Raw genomic sequence first — 17078 nt, forward strand, 5'->3', positions numbered from 1 at the left:
GCATCTCTGCCATTTTTTGTTTACACCAGAATGGTGCATGATTTATTTATTTATTTTTCATTTTCGTGGAACAGGTTTTCTTCTGTGAAGGCTGAAAACATCAATATCGAGCCTTTCTTTAACATTTTAAAGAGTGTGTAGTTTTTCTTCCTCTTCATAATTGTTTGGTACTGTATCCTTTTCACGTATGAAAAAAGCATAAAGGACATAGAATAAAACATCCAATATAAATCTTTTATCAAAATGCAGATAGAATTGTGGTGAAAACATGAAGGCTTGTGTTGGTTTATTGAAACAAAATAGGGAAGAGTCTTTGAGGTGTGTGCTACTTCATGCCTAATGATTTAATCTTGCAATATAAATACATGCACTTCCTTCCTGACCCGGGCAAGGGCAACTGCTGTAAATAATCATAATCATAAACAGCGTTAGCATTCCCGATCGGAAGCTTCATTCTCTCCGGAGATCAGCAGCCGAGCTGTGAATGTGTTACACAGTCTGCAGAGATTCAGCCGACAGATTAGAGTCTCCACTTCTTGTTTCTGAAAGTCTGCTCATGGAATCTCGTCATAGCGAAAAAAACCCCAACCCAAAAACAAATTACCCTGTGAATAAAAATTTCTATTTCAGCTTGTTGTCATTCAGCAACTTGTACACACAGCTATTTATTCCTCCTTCCCCCTCCTTGTCGTGTGTTTCTGCTTCCCTCCAGTCAGAAACGTTCACCACCGCGGCTGCTTCAAGCTGACGAACGGCACCGTCGGCGCCTTCCCCATCCACTCCGTTCAGCCCAACCTCACCACTCAGTCCTGCGTCGAGACGTGCACCGACAAGGTTGGCTCCCCGGCTCGGAAAGAGGGATAGGCTTGATGATTAATTTAGCGCACCCAGCAGTGGAGCAGAGGAGGCCGGCTCAGAGGGCTGCCGGATCACATGTGGGAGAACACGGCTCTTTGAATTCTGCTGAATATTAAAGCTTTAATGTGCTTTTAATGAGAATTCTCTGAGATCTGCTCTAAAGGCTTAGCGGCTGCAGCTCTGCTGAAAAACTGAGGGAAAAAAAAAGGGAGGGCGGGGGTTAAGGGAAGAAAAGCAGCATGCTGTTGACAGCAACGTGATTAATTCTCGTCGCGTAGTGTGAGTGCAGGCATGCATAACCGGAGCGGGAAGCAGATCCCCGCAGCATCTCCGAGCGCCGGCACTGGAAGTTCTCACCGTCTGGAGCTGGAAGGGCGAGAAAACGTCACAAGGAAAAATGAAGGGCGGATTGGAGATGAGACCGACTGGAACAGAAGGAGTCAGAGAACAAGCGTTGAGAATTCATTGCCTTATATAAGTAGTTTCTCACTTTTTACTTGCAGACCAAATATCTGTTTAGGTCTCAACCAGCTGTAAACATCATTCCCTGCAGCGTTGCTCACGATCTGATTAGATGGAGAATATCAGCGTCCAAATGCTGCCAAAGACGTTCTTTTGGATTTAGCTGTGACTTTGACTAGGCCATTCCAATGAATAAATCTGACCCTGCTGCTAGCTAAGCCTCATGTCTGCTATTCCGTGTTGAGCTCTCTCTGTCCTCCAATCAGCTGCCAGCATCCCTACTGAACAAAAGCTTCATTCTGCCACCATGTTTCACTGTGACGATGGAGTAGTTGAGGTGATGTGCCACACAAAGAATTTTTTGACGAAACAATTCAGCATCTGACCTCCGCTGTGGATCTCTGCTGCTCCTCCAGAGTGACCAGATTGAGGACAATAAATTACACATCTATTTATTGATCGATTATGATTCGCTTCTCTGGTCCTCCAGACAGGTTCAGTTCAAATCCAAGCCTTGCTTTTCAAACTTTCAATGTAAAAATGTTAAAATGCTTGTTTATTCTTTGTCCACTCTCACAAAATTATAAGAAAAGCCTGTAACATGACAGAATGTGGGGGGAAAAAAGCAAACAGACATCAAGCTTAAAAAATTTGACAAGTCATTTGTAATTGTGAATGTTTTCAGGAGCTTCCCCTGGCTGTGTTGAAGCGACCCCACTGTTTCTGCACGTGGACGTCGTCTCTCTTCAACACCAACCAGCAGTCGGACAAGCAGCGGTGCGCCGACAGCGGCGCCCCGAACCGCACGGCGACATCCGGGTCCACGGCCCCGCCAGAGAGCGGCCACTACCAGGTGTATCACACTCCCGTCCTCGGTGAGAATCTCTCTTGCACGCATGTCGGGCGGCTGGAGGCGAGCAGAGGAAGAAGCTGAAACGTTCCTGCAGAGTAATAATTAGCCGAATGTTTTCTGTCCCCAGCCGTCTGCGTCGTCAGGGCTTTTTGCTAATCACGGAGCTCAGCGAAAGCTCAACCCTCTGTTTTATCTGAGGAGAATAGCCTGTGATAAAAGCAGTCCATACCGTGACACTGTGTCTGAACCCTGTGTTGGTTTCTCTGGGGAACGCCACTTAGTGAATGACGGAGTAGGAAATTACACTTGAAAGCCCCTTTTCCCTCTCCATATTTCCTGAAATCTCAACTCGGATCCATTTCAGAGCTCTCGCAGTCACGCTGCAGTTAGTGTCACACCAGCTTTTGTGTCTAAGTTGTCCTGGAAATGACTCCATTTTGGGCTCTCAGCTTCCTCGATGACGTTCATCTGCCGGGAACACACCTGACAGTTCGCCGAATAAAAGAAAATAACGTTTTCTTGCAGACTCCAGGTGCAAAGAGAGAATGTTTCTGCCTCAGAGATCCTCCTCCCTGGTGGCGCTCTCCAGTTTTCCGGGCGCGGGCAACACCTGGGTCCGACACCTGATTGAGCTTGTGACCGGCTATTACACCGGCAGCTTCTATTTCGACGGCACCCTCTACAACAGAGGTAGGGAAGAGCGAGGCTGAGGGAAACGGAGCAGCTGAAATGTTCCTCAGCCACATTTTAACTGATGGATTTTCTCCTCCGGTCCCAGGCTTCAAAGGGGAGAAGGATTACTGGAAGAGCGGCCGCAGCGTCTGCGTGAAGACGCACGAAAGTGGCCAGAAAGAAATCGAGATGTTCGATTCTGCCATCTTGCTGATTCGAAACCCTTACCGCTCTCTAATAGCTGAATTCAACCGCAAGTGCGCCGGACATCTGGGCCACGCCACCGAGGCGCAGTGGGACAGCAAAGGTAACGGTGCTCCTCAAGGTCGAGTGCTTTACGGTTCTGCTGAAGGATTCTATTGTCTCACATTCCCTTTATTTACAGTGAGGCAAGCTGTCACACACTCATACACACACACACACACGCAATCTTGGTGAAATAGGTCATTCGGTGGAAATGATTTCACAGTCGCACGCAAACATCTTCTCTCAAGGGTTCTTTCCTCAGCAGGTCAAGGAGTTTTCCTTCTCACAGAGTTCAAACAGGAGGTTTCTTCATCGTGTGAAACAAAAAGTCCTCCTCAGCAACATTTCAGAAGTGCACAGACATTCAGAACCACTGAACACGGATCAAAATTTGTCTGATAAAACGGTTAAAGCCAAACTGATGAGTTTGAGACTTCGCCCATTTCTCTTTCTCCTGTCTGTCTTAAACTATAGAACAATAAACAACATATGCTTCAAGGACTTTTATCAGCAGGTTTTAAAATGAACTTATGAACCAAGCCCTGAACAACTCATTCTAGTCCGCTTAGTGCTTGGAGTTTACGCTTTGAAATCTCACAACAGTCTTCTGTAGCTAGAGAATGTTTTGAACCTTTTTTAATAGATTTCTTGACCAGAGTTGCCTAAAGAGTCACAAACCGAACGCATCAGGATGCCTAACAATTAGAATGATACAGGACTCAGCAGTATCCACCTCATCCATTCATCCGTCTGGTTCTTCTCTTCAGCAGTCATTGCGTTTGAGGCGGGGTACGGCCTGAAGAAGGTTCTGTGTCTGCATGTTCTCCAAGTTCCTCCCACAGACCAAAAACAAGACTTAGATTTACTGATCCCTCCAAAATGACTTGTGTGTATGCGTGTGTGTGTGCGACATTCATATTATTCTCCGCCTGCTAGACTGAATCTTTATAGACCGTTTAGTCCCAAAAAAAAGAGTAAAAATTGATATCAGGAGGAGTGATGATTTAATAGCATGACTGCTATTGATGTATTAATGCATTTTTGTGCATTAGCAGCTTGTGTTCTGCTTCCTTCCTGCCTCCTCAAACAAACTGAAACTCACCCACCCACTCAGTTCTGCCCACTCTCCAGGATAATTCTTCCTCTGCTAATCACCAGACTTTGAGCTCTTTGTCTTTAAACATTAATGTGAGAAGATCTTTTTGATGAAGGCACATTAAAATATAATCTAGTAATTACCAGGAAATAACCATCTATCCTCCCTGCTTCCATCTGCAGAGTGGCCAGAGTTTGTCTCCAGCTACGCCCCCTGGTGGGCCTCCCACGCTCTGAGCTGGCTGAAGTTTGGACAGCGCCTCCTGGTGGTGCACTACGAGGAACTGCAGAGAGCCCTGCTCCCCCAGCTGCGGCTGGTCGCTGCTTTCCTAAACGTCTCCATTACCGAGGAGAGGCTGCTGTGCGCGCAGAGCAACCAGGACGGCCACTTCAAGCGTCCCGGAGCCCAGAGCCCCTCCTTTGACCCGTTCACTCCTGACATGAGGCGCATGATCGACTCCTTCATTCTCACGGTTGACCAGGCGCTTCAGAGCAGGAACTTCAGTGGTCTTCCACAGGAGTACCTCCCCAGATGATGGTGGGTAGACTCTGGAATAACTGCGTCACTCTTGGTCTGAGAGGACGGAGGTTTGCAGCTCGTTCCAGGAAACAGGACTGGATCGGCTGATGAAAGTGGACCGAGTGACTCTGTGACAAGCCGGGTCACAAAACAAGCAAAAAAAAAAAAACACGACAGAAATCCCAACGGAGATTTTCACTCGAGAGAAGACTCGACATGAACTGTTGACCTGAAGAAGGGTCAGGGTCAGGAGAGTTCCCCACTGCCAGACTGGATGTGCTCATGCAGATTCAGCCCACATCCCCGCGTTGGCCAACATATCCAGATGTACAAACACACAGAGGAGAAAGACTGAATTTCCTGACAGAGGAAAAGGGCTCAGAAGTGTCGCGTGTGACTGTACGGACTCTTTGAAGTCGGCCGATCGCAAACTGTGAATTTCTATGGAGATTTGATGTCATTAAAGATCTGAAGCGAGAGCGACTGTGTCCACTGGCGTATTTTAATCGAACGACGCGACAAGGGAAGTCGGCGCTTCATTTGCAGCTGCCACCTCTGATGTTGAGGCTGATGGTAGGAAGAGAACACAAAATAAAATTTAAGCACAAAAAGAAAACGGCAGTGTTGACTGGAATGCTCTGCTATTGTGGAATATAGCGTGGGATGACAGTGCCACCTGCTGGCTGTGAGGTACTGCAACGGAAGAGGTGTGCCTCCAAAAAATAAAATATAGTTAAATCAAAGGCATGAAGGGACTAAGCAAATCCAAATTTCTGCAAAATGCTTTTGGCATATTCGGGCTGATGAGGGAGCCAACAAATATAGAGCTTAACAGTTGCAAACTGACTCCATTCAGCCTGCAAACTGCGCGCTGTCAGGAAAATGAATTATTAAAACGAGCTGAAACATTTGAAAAGTCGCTCCGGGATGACAAGTTGCATTTCTGGCTGTAGTTTTATTTACTCGCCACATAATGACACATAATGAATACAACCACAGAGCAGAGCCAAAAGCACCACTAGGAGATTAAAAATCCTCCATTGTTCAGAATGGGAACTTACAATGTTACAGTGAATATGAAGAACATCTGTCGGCCACACACCAAAGACGTTCCACCACATCCCAAAAGTGCTCTGTTGGATGAGATCCGATTGGTTGAGGCTGCTGGAGTACCTTGAACTCAATGAAAGCAGATGGGAGAAGATTTATCCTGTGTGACATGGTCCATTATCCTGCTGGAAGTTGGCATCAGAAGTGGTGGGCAGCTGAAACTGAAGACCAATCTGAAATTGACCAGGCTGTGTCCTTCCAAACTGTTAGCCGAGGCTCACCGAACCTTAAGATGGACGGAGCTGAACATCAGACAATCCCGGAAGAAAACCTGCTCGAGGCTGCAGAAGACTTGAGATTGTAGTGGAGCTTCACCTTGCACCAGGACAACCACCTTAAATGTACCATCAGAGAGCATAAAGGTGGAATAACAGCAAACTGCAGGATTGGAGAGCAGTAGGAAAATGTTTACAGGAGAAGTTCTCCATTTGTCCTCCAGAAGCATAAGCCTATAGCAGCATGACCACAGAAATAGCTCAGGATAACTTGAGCCAGCTGGATCAAAAAGGAAAGTTTTAAACCCAAGTCTCCCTTATGGGTGAAAACTGGGAGCTGAAATGTGAGAAGTACTATCTCTCTTTTTCGTTATTTGTTTTATTATTTCGGATCGGCCAAAGGTTTTAAGCTGCACATTACGGACGTCCTGGAAAAGAATTACGGTAGTCTGGCTTTGAAGTAGCAAATGCAGGAACTAGTTTTTCAGCTTCTCTCATGGACAGGATATTTCTAACCTTTCTGTCTGAAAGCTGCTAAATCTCCTGATCATCAGTTCCAAAAGAACTGGATCCACAGCACCTGATTTCTACTTCCTCCATCATTTTCTCTAAAGGTGGATTTTGCATGTCAAACGATGCTTCTGCGTTTTGGTAAGTAAATATTCTGAGTGTTTACACCATGTGTTGCTCTTTATGTGGGGCCATTAATGTAAAACCCTTTAGCCTTCAGGGCCTTATTTACTTTGCACTGTGACGGGACTGGAGACCACGGATCCCCCTGATGAAAACTTAATTCGCTGAAAGCTGACTCTGCATTTCCCCCCTGAGCTCCGACAACAGATCTGTTTGGACACATTTCATCCGTTTCACATCTCTGGACGCCGTTCTGTCTGATCAGAGAGCTGGTTATTCAACACGGTCAGATATGGACATGGGAATTAGTCTAACGTGGCCCAAAAATATGAGTTAGAAGTAGATTGTCGTCGTCGATCATTCAGACTGAGGTCTGACGCCGAACATTTGATGAGTTGTTACTGATATGAAGGCTGACTGACGAGGCTCGTCATGCTGACTGTCTTGAACAGGTTGGTTCTTCCCAGAAGACCCCGTAGGTTTGAAAGTAAACTTAATTAGTGAAGCAGTGCCAGAAGGCTTCACAGTCAGCTGTCTGTCAGATTTACAGCAAATTAAGACACGCAGCTCCATCTGCTGCGACAGCATGCAGAGTTGGGGGGAGATTCTTTTTCCACTGTACGGTTGTGAATGCAAACATATTGGGAGTGTTATACGATGTCTTTCAGAAAGTGCTGATCTACGTCAGGCTTACAGGAAACAGTCCGAAGAAAGGAGAAAACGTCCAGTGAGCAGCTGTTGTCGGGTCAGGTCAAAGGTCAGAGGAGGCTGGACAGAGAAATGAAAGACAACAGTATCTCCAATCACCGTGTGCTACAAGCAAGTTATGCAGAATACCATCTCTAAATGCACAACATGTCAGAAGCAAAATTTAAGGTGAGCTGTATACTGGGTGGATCCATTCTGCTTCGTGTTATTGGTCCACGCCACATGGTGGTGGTGGTGTAGTGATGTTGGCTCCCACAACGTCTGACGCCAACTCCTAAAGGTTCCTTCTCTTCAACTCTCTTAAATCAAATGACCAGATCATTGGCAGGACTCCAGAACGTCTTTGGATGCCGGGAAGATAATTCAGGCATTTGGTTCCGGTGTGTTGGACCTGAACAACAGCACCTCGAACTGCCTTGCTGCAGAAATGTGCTATGCAAATAAATTCGATTGAGTGATTAAATACTGAGCAGAACCCTGATGTTTTCTGTCCTCTGGTCCAGGACGCAAGTTTCAAGTGGATAGGGCAACGGAGAGTTTTATAAACTAATGTGTCCAGGTCCAGAGAGTTCTTTTGTGTTATTAATTTCAGAAGTTCAGATCTTATTACAGACAGGAGTCACCACTGATCCGTGACTGTATTTCTATAGTAAAATGGGGAGTTTAATTATTATCAGTAGAGCTTATTCTCTTTATCAAAACTGCATGTTGGTGCCATCTAGTGGCAGGCTTGTGGAACTGAAGCACAAAACTAAACGTTAGCATCAGCCTTGGCACCAATCTGACCTGGTTTCCTCAACAGAAAGGACTTAAAACTGCCTGTGTCTGTCTACTGAGCATCCTGTGAGTTATTTGTTGTGCCACGTTGTCTTTCCTTCTTGTCCTGGTTCTCGGCTGGCTGTAAAAGAAGCTAGCAACTAGATGAATCCTTTGACCTTGATCTTACCTTGTCGCAGCTCTTGGCTGATTATGTAGATTATCTAGATTATGTAGATCAGTCTGAAACATTTGGGTCATAACATTGCAGTGTTTTAATATGGGTGTTGGTATCAACTGCACAGCTCTGATCTTAAATCAGTCTTGGAAAGACTCCTCTGCCGGCTCTCTCTCTTTAATAAAGTTTTTTCACGATGGGTATGGACTCAAACCACTGAGACTTGAGTCGAGTCAGACTCCAGTCACAAACTGAATGGCTTTAGATTCGACTGGAACATCTCACTAAGAACTTTTGACTTGAACTCTTGACGTCTTCATCCAACTATAACTTGTTTTAATGCGCGGTATGTTGGTCTAGATGAGGCAAATAATGAACAAGTCAAGAACTTTTTCTCTTTCTGATGTTTTGGGCTCGCAAAAGTATTTCGCATTAAAATCCAACATATGACTTTTGTTTTTCTTTCAGTTCACATCGATAATGACGTGTTTTTCCCATTTTCTTTTTAAACATACACAAACTCTTCTTGTCCCAGGTGCTCAGTATCAGCACATTGACATGACTTTAAATTTTTTTGTAAAAGGAAACAAAGTAAGATTTACCTAGGAGTTTCCTAAACCCTCCTAGGTAAAGAATATCCTCTCTAGCTTCTTTAGCACCTTAGCAACATGAGCAGAGGAATAAGAGCTCATATAGGGATTGTGTCCTCTATGACTCAACGAGACAAATTCAATTCATAGCCAGGAACACATGAAAAAGACAATCATTCACCTTTACACAATTATCTCTGCAGTCTTTGGTGCAGTTTCTTAAAATCCTGAACTCGAAATTGATCATTATTAGTCATTAAGTAAGCAAAATATATTCATTACAGCGACAGTAAATCGACTCTTTCTAAATTTGAACGGTTGGACACTTTATCCTTGAAGTCCACAAAAGTCTCCCAGCTCGGAGCTGCCTGCCCGAGCTTCGCATTTAATTGACAGACGAAGAGTAAGATGTTGGACCCAAATCTTCCCAGACAAGAGAGACTTTGTAGAACCAAAGTTTTAACAAGCTGCTCACAGTTACTTTGCGGAGAGACGTGACTGACTGCATGGTGGTTCCAGGTGTGACAGTTTGCTGTCTGCTGGAGGCGTCTGAAGTGATGCAGAGGATCCCGTCTGTGTCTGGGCCTGAAGACAGACGTGCCTGAGAGTGCGGCTGGTCGTCTGTCATTTAGCCTGTTGGCTTTGTCGCTTTGAGGTGGCGCTCACGGTTTTTGGCAGCGGCTCGGATTTTATGGGGTCGGATGGTTTTATTTCATCTCTGCAAAGTGATAAACTCCACATTCCCCACCGCCCTTATTGCTGATGCTTCGTTTGTCTTTAGAGATGAAGTGCTGCCAACGTTATTGACTTAAATTGCGGCAAAGCACAAACGTGAGATTTCCCAGAGGTTTTAATAATATGCTTAGAGCTGGAGATTCTGCACTTTCCGATGTTCTGTTCTCCCTCCCAGACCAGTCTGTCGCTCTTCACTGGTTTTGCTCCCAACAGTCCAGCAGACGTTTATTGTCGGGTCAGTTTTCCTCAGGAGTACCTCAAGGCTCTTGTCTTCTGACTTGTACTTTTTTCATTGTATGTACCTCCTTCTATTTTTTTCCTTTGGAGAAGAAAATGATCTTTCCATCGTTTTGTAGATGGTTTGCAACTTCATCGAGGCGATTGTTCTCGGGAAATCCGACTTGCTGCCCCAAGGCAGTAGCAGCATTCTGCCCCTTTGAGTTCTTTTACCTGTTCAGGAGTGTTTTTTGTACCATTTTAATTTTGAACAGTGTGGGAGTCCGGGCTGGGTCAATTAGCAGATAAAACTCAGTTATTGGAATCTGTAATATTTGCTATTGTTACTTCAGCAACTCTCTCAATGCAGGTATGGACAACTGTCTTCAACGTCAACCTGCAGCTTGGTGGAAATCCTGTTGCAACCCTGCACTGGTTGCCTGTATGGTTTTGTTTTGTTTTTTTGAGGAGGGGTGGGGAGGGGTTAAATTAAGATTTTAATTTTGGTTTTAAATATTTATTTCCAGTTTAGCAGGAATAATCTGGCTGTTTTTTTTTTTAAATTTATTTATTTATTGTGTTTGTGTCCCAATTGGTCATGCTTTTGTTCATGGACCTGGTGCAAAATGCGCATAAACAAACACCGACTCAATTAGCACCAGTCTGGCAGCAGGTGGTGACCAGCGCAGCCAGTGTCGTACCCACAACCACCACAAGATGGCGCTGGAGGTTCATTCGGAGCCCCAGCAGCCGGTCGGGCCGCGGGTTCGGTGGCTCTCAGGACTCGTTGTTTCCACGGCGGCCCTCGCTGCTCGCCGTCTGAGGAGAACATGTGAAACCCATTCGCAGCGCGTCGCGGACGGTCACACGTGTTCTTGTTTATCCTCTGGAAAGCGCGGAGCTGTCAAGCCCACCTCTCGAACACAGAGGATGATGACGATGACGACGATGCGCTGTCTTCTGTTCCAGCAGCTGATTCCAAAAGCGTCCTTGATGTCAAGGCTGCAGCGGGCCGCGCATCAGAGCGCTGACAGCCCGTCTGCAGGCGCCAGTGAGCCCGTGAAGGATGGAGACATCTGGATGTCTGAGCTCTCCTCTCCTGGAACGCGCTGCTCAGCCTGCGTGACGGGACATGAGGAGGTACACGCTCGCCTGGCTGCGTGGCAAAGCATCGTTGTTGTGCGAGTGTGAAATAAAGACGAATCAATAATCTGCGGATGAACATTGTGTCCGTGTGGGACGCACGGGTTCAGACCGGAACTCTTTGCACTTAAAAAAAAAATTATTTAGCCTATTATTCTTTTCGCCTCTTTAGTCGCTTAATCTCGGCCTTAAAGCTGCACTGTGCTTTTATAAAAATATACTTTCTTTTTCTCTCTCTGTCTTTCTACATATTTGTGGAAATATGTAGGAAGACAGATATAGCCTGAGCCAGAAAATCTGAAAAATTCGAGCCAACTACAGACGAACCAATCAGAGTCAGAAGGCGGGTCTTGGCGCTGTCAATCGTGAATGCTAAGCCTAGTTAGCGTGGACGGCGGCTAATTGTGAGTTCTCTGTCCACCACTGGCACATCGACCGGTGCAAACATGAGGATGATCGACAGCGTCAAGACCCGCCTCCTTGGCTCTGATTGGTTGTTTTTGGTCGGGAGCGATCCATTCCATTCGCTCGGGTGGCAGTGACAGTACGGGCGGGAGATGGAGGAGATCAAACTTTTCGCAGATTATCTCTTAAATCATATTGTCCTAACATGATTCTCAGAACTTTCCCCAGAGATGCGGTTGCGTTCATCGCGCCCCGTCTCGGCGCGGCGCTCCAGCTGTGCCAGGTGTTTCCTGCAGATGACAGTGAGAGGAAGCCGAGAGGGTCGTTGGAGCGTCCTGGATCCTGTTTCACCGAAACAGCCTTAAGCACGAGAAGTATTTACTACTAATACATATTATTGTATGTATTATTCAAGGCAGGGCAGTTGTTGCAATTTCTTTAATATTCACGTGGCCCATTTTCACAGATAAAACTTAAAAAGATTGTGAACATAATTTATATAAAAAAGAAAAAAATGAATTCATTGATACAGGTTGTTAAAAACAGTGGGGAAAAAATACATATATATAAATATATATTTATATATATATATAGATGGTTTCAGGTTTAAAAGTGAAAAAGAAAGCACCATGAAATTATTTATTGACTTCTTTCCTGAGTTTTAATTGAATGCCATATTGTCAAGTGCTGTCTGGTGTCTGTTAAACCCACGTTTATTTTGTCGCTCTTTTTTATTTATTTCTCTATTTTGATTGAGCGGGGCCGGCCTGCCGGAACGCAGCGGCTGCTCCGGGTCTCTCGCTTAGTTTCTGGCCACTGATTGTTTAAACTGTAACCTTCAGCCGCTGCCAAACGCGCCTCTTAAAATGTCAACAGAATTTCACGGTTGTTGCCGCTTTGAGCCAAAGTTAGTGTTTCACACTTCCAGCCGTTAGACTATCGTTTTACGTCGTCTGCGTTGATAAAGAAGAAGAAGAAAACAAACTGTTAAAAATGTTCTTAAAATAAGTTGAACAAGTTTGGTTGAGTTGGTCGTATGTAATTTGTTTGAATAGAAATGATGGGATTTTAATGTGAAATACTAAATTAATTGGATTTTTGTTAATTTCAACGGTTAATATTCCTGTTTATGGATCATGACAATAAATAAAAAACAATCTGAAACTGCCATCAGCAAAACAGTTTATTGTCATCTCTTCCTTTACGTCCCGTGATCCTCCTGATAGATCAGCCGGAAGATTTCGGCTGGAAAGTAAAAGATGACGCGAAGCGGACGGACTCGAGTCGAACTGAGGGGAAAGCAAACAGTCAGCTTTGGATGGAAACTGACCTCCTAATACGGTAACGATCCAGAACACACACCTCACACTTCAGTGGGACTCCACAGATGAACACTCTGTGGAGTTTTTAGCGAGAGCTGAGTGAGAACCGGGGAATACTCTGATCCAGAATGGAAGACGCTCTCAGTGATCACCAGTAAAATGATCAGATAAGGGACTAAAGGTCAAATAAACAGAGAAAGTAATGGAAACATGGAGTAAAAGTTTATTTTTGTTCTTTTTACAAACTGCTATTGTTGATAGAGTGGATTAAGATACTTTAATTTGCTCATCCTGATCCAGGGAGAGAAGAGAAGGTCTTCTGGTAGATTTAGGTTTTAATTTTACCACCATGTTATTTATTTAGTTTTTCTCTCTCTGATTGGAAACGACACTGCTTGAACATATCGGAGCGGCCCAGTCAAAGTCCAGACTTGATCCTGATCTGTGAAAAATCTGTGGTGGGAGCTACAGATTAGGGCTGCATTGTAACATCAAAATCTTCCTCATATTTAACACATGAATGCTTCCACAGCCTTTCTTTCATTCGAAACTGAAGTGAGTCCAGCATTTTCCATTCATTTTGTCACCCGACTAAAACAATCCGGGCTTTTCTCCCACACAGGTGAACAGTTACAAGCAAAAAAACAAAACTTAAACACTCGATTCTGTTACTTGCTGCGCTTTCAGGCCTCGTTTGCAATATCTGATAACCTCGCCGCATCCCTCCCCCTGTCAGTGTGAGACTCCCCGAGGCCACGCAGGGAGAGACGCAGTCAGCAGATTCTGATAACATGTGCGAGCACGACGTTGATTCGACTGCAGAAATCAAAGTAGGCTTTGTGCTTCGGAGAGAGCTTTCAGAAGCTCGGCGCAGCGTTCCCTCACCCCACCATGCTGCGGTGATGAAAGGGTGCAGTGGAGCACCTGAACGCAGCACGGAGGGGCTGCAGTATGGAAACTGTTCATCATGAGAGGCTGCTTGTTTCATAGCTGCGATGGAAAAACACAAACTCTCACCAAGTATTTTTTTTATAAAGCGAGTAACTTTTCAGCAAGATAAATGAGTTTCTTTTAAGTCAATAATTCATTAATATTGATGAAAAAAGTACTAACTTAGCTTATTTCACTTAAAACAAGTCTTTGTTATGAAATAAGTACTTTATCAATATTCAGTTTGTAGGAGTTAGCGAGCTTAAGCTATTATTGTCTTATTTCTTATTTACTGAGACATCTACACAGAAAGCAGTGCTCGACAATATGGCTGAAAACCTTATATTAGCGTGTTATACAAGGTGATAATTGCCTATATCGATAATTATCGATTAGTTGGTTTATTTTTGGTGCCATGTCATGTCTTACTGTGTCCAGTTTTCACTCTACACTATTTGTAAGGACTTAATGACCAAAATCAGAAACGAGTCGCCAAACCTGAAGCTGCGCAGGTTGAGTGGACAGGTTGTTGCTAGGCAACCGAAGAGCGCGCGAGTTAGTAGTTCGTAGCTGACGCCACTCACCTGGAGACAGAGCAGGTAAAGCGTCCCTCCGCCTACATCTCCCAGAATGCCGCTGGAAGTGAACGCTCTCTATGTTGGATATTGTTTCCCATTTTACTGTCCAGAAACTCGACCCAAAATACCTGGTAAGATTTTTATTTATTTATTTTTTTTGTTGCTGTGTACTAACAAGTTTGTTTTTGTTTGTTTGTTTTGTTTTGAATATGAAGTTCACTGTGACTGGCTCGGTGTAAAATCAGTGAGGCTCCAGCGGCCAGCTTGTGTTTCTCTCGGTTCGGTTCGGTTCAGGAGTTCATGTTTTACAGCGAGTCAAACACAGAAACGTAAACCGCAAATGACGAACCCAGAGAGCCGCGCGCGCCGCCGCTGTGGCTTTCTTCTTCTTCTTCTTCTTTGTATCAGGAGCCTGAGGTCATGCAGTTGTTTTTGGTTTAGTTAATTGGAGATGGATGGATCACGTGACTAAACACAAGTCGCTTTTATCATCAGCTGGACTCGAGAGTCTGAGAAAATAGCAGAAACTATCAGGCAGTGAACACAATTTATTTTTTTATTATCAAGAGTCTAATTGACTTAATGTAACTATAAAAAGGGGAAGAAAATGATACTTGGACTGTACATCTCATTACACTAATTATAATTTTTATTTTTTTTCTCAATTTGTGTTTTAAGAAAATATGTGGAACAACACAGTCAAAACACACACACAAAGCATTTTTAGTCCAGTTTCTAGTGCAAATATCTTAGTGCACTTGGAATAAAATAAAACTAACTCACAAATACATTTTCAGCAAGATATATGAGCTTATTTTAAGTTACGTAATTCTTTAAAATCAGTTAAGGAATTATGGAGCCCCACTGAAAAATGTCTTGCCACACGGGAAATGATCTGCCAAATGCAGCCGACACTTTTTAATCAAAAATTAAGGAATTATTTGCTTTTAGGAAGCTCCTGTATTTTGCTGAAAACTTGCAAGCCAGTCTTGTATAATTTCAAGTGCACTTGCACTAGAAACTGGATTAAAAAAAACAGTTTTTTTTTTGTTTTGTTTTTTGCTGTGAAATATCTTTATTTAAAATCTGCTGCTGCTGACCAAATCTGACATGTTTACAAAATCTGGTACATTTAAGGTAAATCGGAACCTGATTGGATCCCAATTTCTGATTTTTCAAAGCAAAGCCTCTGCATGTCTTTGATCGCAAACTTAAGAATTCCTCCGTCCACGTCCAGGCTGCACGTTAACATCTGTTTGTGATGTTTGTGTGAAGAGGAAGTTAGCCCTGAAAATGTGGACGTTAGTTTAGTGTATGCAATAACTGGAATAATAAATAAAAAGGAACTAACTAAATAATGAATTCATTCACATATAATTACCTGTTATTACCATTAAAAACCTTTTGTTTTTCACTAACAAATGAGTGGTTATTAAAAGTGGGATATAAAGGATTTAAATAAAATAAAAACAACTGGAATGTGTGGTCGCAGCGTTCCAATAGAATTTGTCATGGCTAACAACAAGCCATGTAATCCACTTAGTGATGCTCCAGGAGGGCTTCATTGTGAAAAAGTGAATCTCTGCGCTCGCACAAGTATGACTCAGTAGAACCACCTTCTGATCAGAAGCGATTCCTGAAGAGATGCCCTTCACTTCTGCTGCCGTTTCCCGGACGCTGATAGGACGCTCTGGCTGCAGCGGGCCTCGGCGCTGCGCTTTGTTGCCAGATCGCGGGGTTAATGGGTTTCCGTACTGGGTGGCGAGGGAGGCGAGGCGCAGGGTTCTCCAGCCTTCTGCTGCGGAGAGAAATTAGGATGCAGCCTTCGTTGTCGGAGCCGGGGAGCTGTCTGCCGCTTTCCCAGCAGCCCCTGGGCCGGTGACAGGGAGATGGATGATATCTGCAGCCTGGCTGCACTGCTCCCCTAACGCACACACACACAGACACACACACACACACACACGCATGCGCACACACACACGCATGCGCACGCACAGACACATATATAGATGGAAAGCAAATAAACACACACCTTCTCATACAGGCTCTCCTCTCTCTCTTTTCCTTTTCTCATCTTTTCTTTTCCTCCAACACACTCAGTATGAATATTTGTCTTATACGCCCCTGTCACTGTTGCCTTTGGCAACAAAACTCATATCCCAGATATCAGGGGAATGAAAATCTTCCATGTGAAAACAATGAAAACGTTTGGAGAGAGAAGTGCAGAATTCCTTCTTTTGTTTGCTTGCATGGAGTTAAACACGACGCGTGGAAAAGACCAAACACGCACACACACACACACACACACACCCCCAGCGTGTTGGTTCGGAGATGTTTATTAGAAATCACTGCGTACAACATGGAGAACAGGACACTGCGGTTGACTTTGTTTTTCCTGACACCTCCACTACTGAGAGAGTCTCTGGTGAAAGAGCTGAAGTCGTCAGTTTGATTTGAGAAGATTTTCCATCCAGGCTGAACGCTTCAGTTTCAGGAACGATTCCCAACCGCTCAGCTGGTCCACAGCGTTCCAGAGAGGAAGTCCGTCTCTGGCTCTCCTCCTCTTTGTTTCCCCCTCCTGCTCTCATTGTCCTTACCTGTTGTCCTTGTTTCCTCCATGCTGCTGCTGTTCCTGCAGTCGAGACCGGATCCAGCAGCCATGTCACCTGAGCGACACCCACTGCATACTAATGAGGAGCGGGAGGTAGGAGGGGGGTGGGGGGGATCTGACGCTCCCTTCTCTGACAGGTAGGAAAAGGGGTCCAGCGCTCGGATTAAACCCCACCTCCTCGTTTCCTTCTACCGCTTCCCTCTCATCACCATGCAGGAACAGAGAAGATGAGGAGAAGGTGG

At 44.6% G+C, this 17078-nt stretch overlaps 1 protein-coding gene and 1 long non-coding RNA gene across 11 annotated transcripts in view; one reads left to right on the plus strand and one right to left on the minus strand.

The window, feature by feature from the left end:
- wscd1b (WSC domain containing 1b) overlaps positions 1–12574 on the plus strand; it is a 29108-nt gene extending 16534 nt beyond the window's left edge. For 6 of the 10 annotated variants that reach the window (XM_055046484.1, XM_055046482.1, XM_055046485.1 and 3 more), the window contains 6 exons: positions 713–834; positions 2006–2195; positions 2699–2863; positions 2952–3152; positions 4370–6682; positions 7333–12574. In XM_055046484.1, coding sequence (XP_054902459.1) covers positions 713–834; positions 2006–2195; positions 2699–2863; positions 2952–3152; positions 4370–4722 — 1031 coding nt within the window. In that variant the 3' untranslated portion in view covers positions 4723–6682; positions 7333–12574. Of the gene's footprint in view, positions 1–712; positions 835–2005; positions 2196–2698; positions 2864–2951; positions 3153–4205; positions 4313–4369; positions 6683–7332 lie in introns of those variants that run through there. The other 4 variants (XM_055046486.1, XM_055046488.1, XM_055046487.1 and 1 more) reach the window with 4 other exon arrangements.
- Positions 12575–12922: 348 nt separating this feature from the next.
- LOC129370474 (uncharacterized) lies at positions 12923–14449 on the minus strand. Its single transcript, XR_008607060.1, has 2 exons — positions 14146–14449; positions 12923–13707 (listed from the first exon to the last, which is right to left on the minus strand). It is a non-coding gene; the product is annotated as an uncharacterized LOC129370474 (long non-coding RNA).
- Between the last annotated feature and the right edge of the window lie 2629 nt (positions 14450–17078).

This window comes from Poeciliopsis prolifica, unplaced genomic scaffold (genome assembly GCF_027474105.1).
Source record: "Poeciliopsis prolifica strain line A6 unplaced genomic scaffold, Auburn_PproV2 SCAFFOLD024, whole genome shotgun sequence".
Classification (NCBI taxonomy): domain Eukaryota; kingdom Metazoa; phylum Chordata; class Actinopteri; order Cyprinodontiformes; family Poeciliidae; genus Poeciliopsis; species Poeciliopsis prolifica.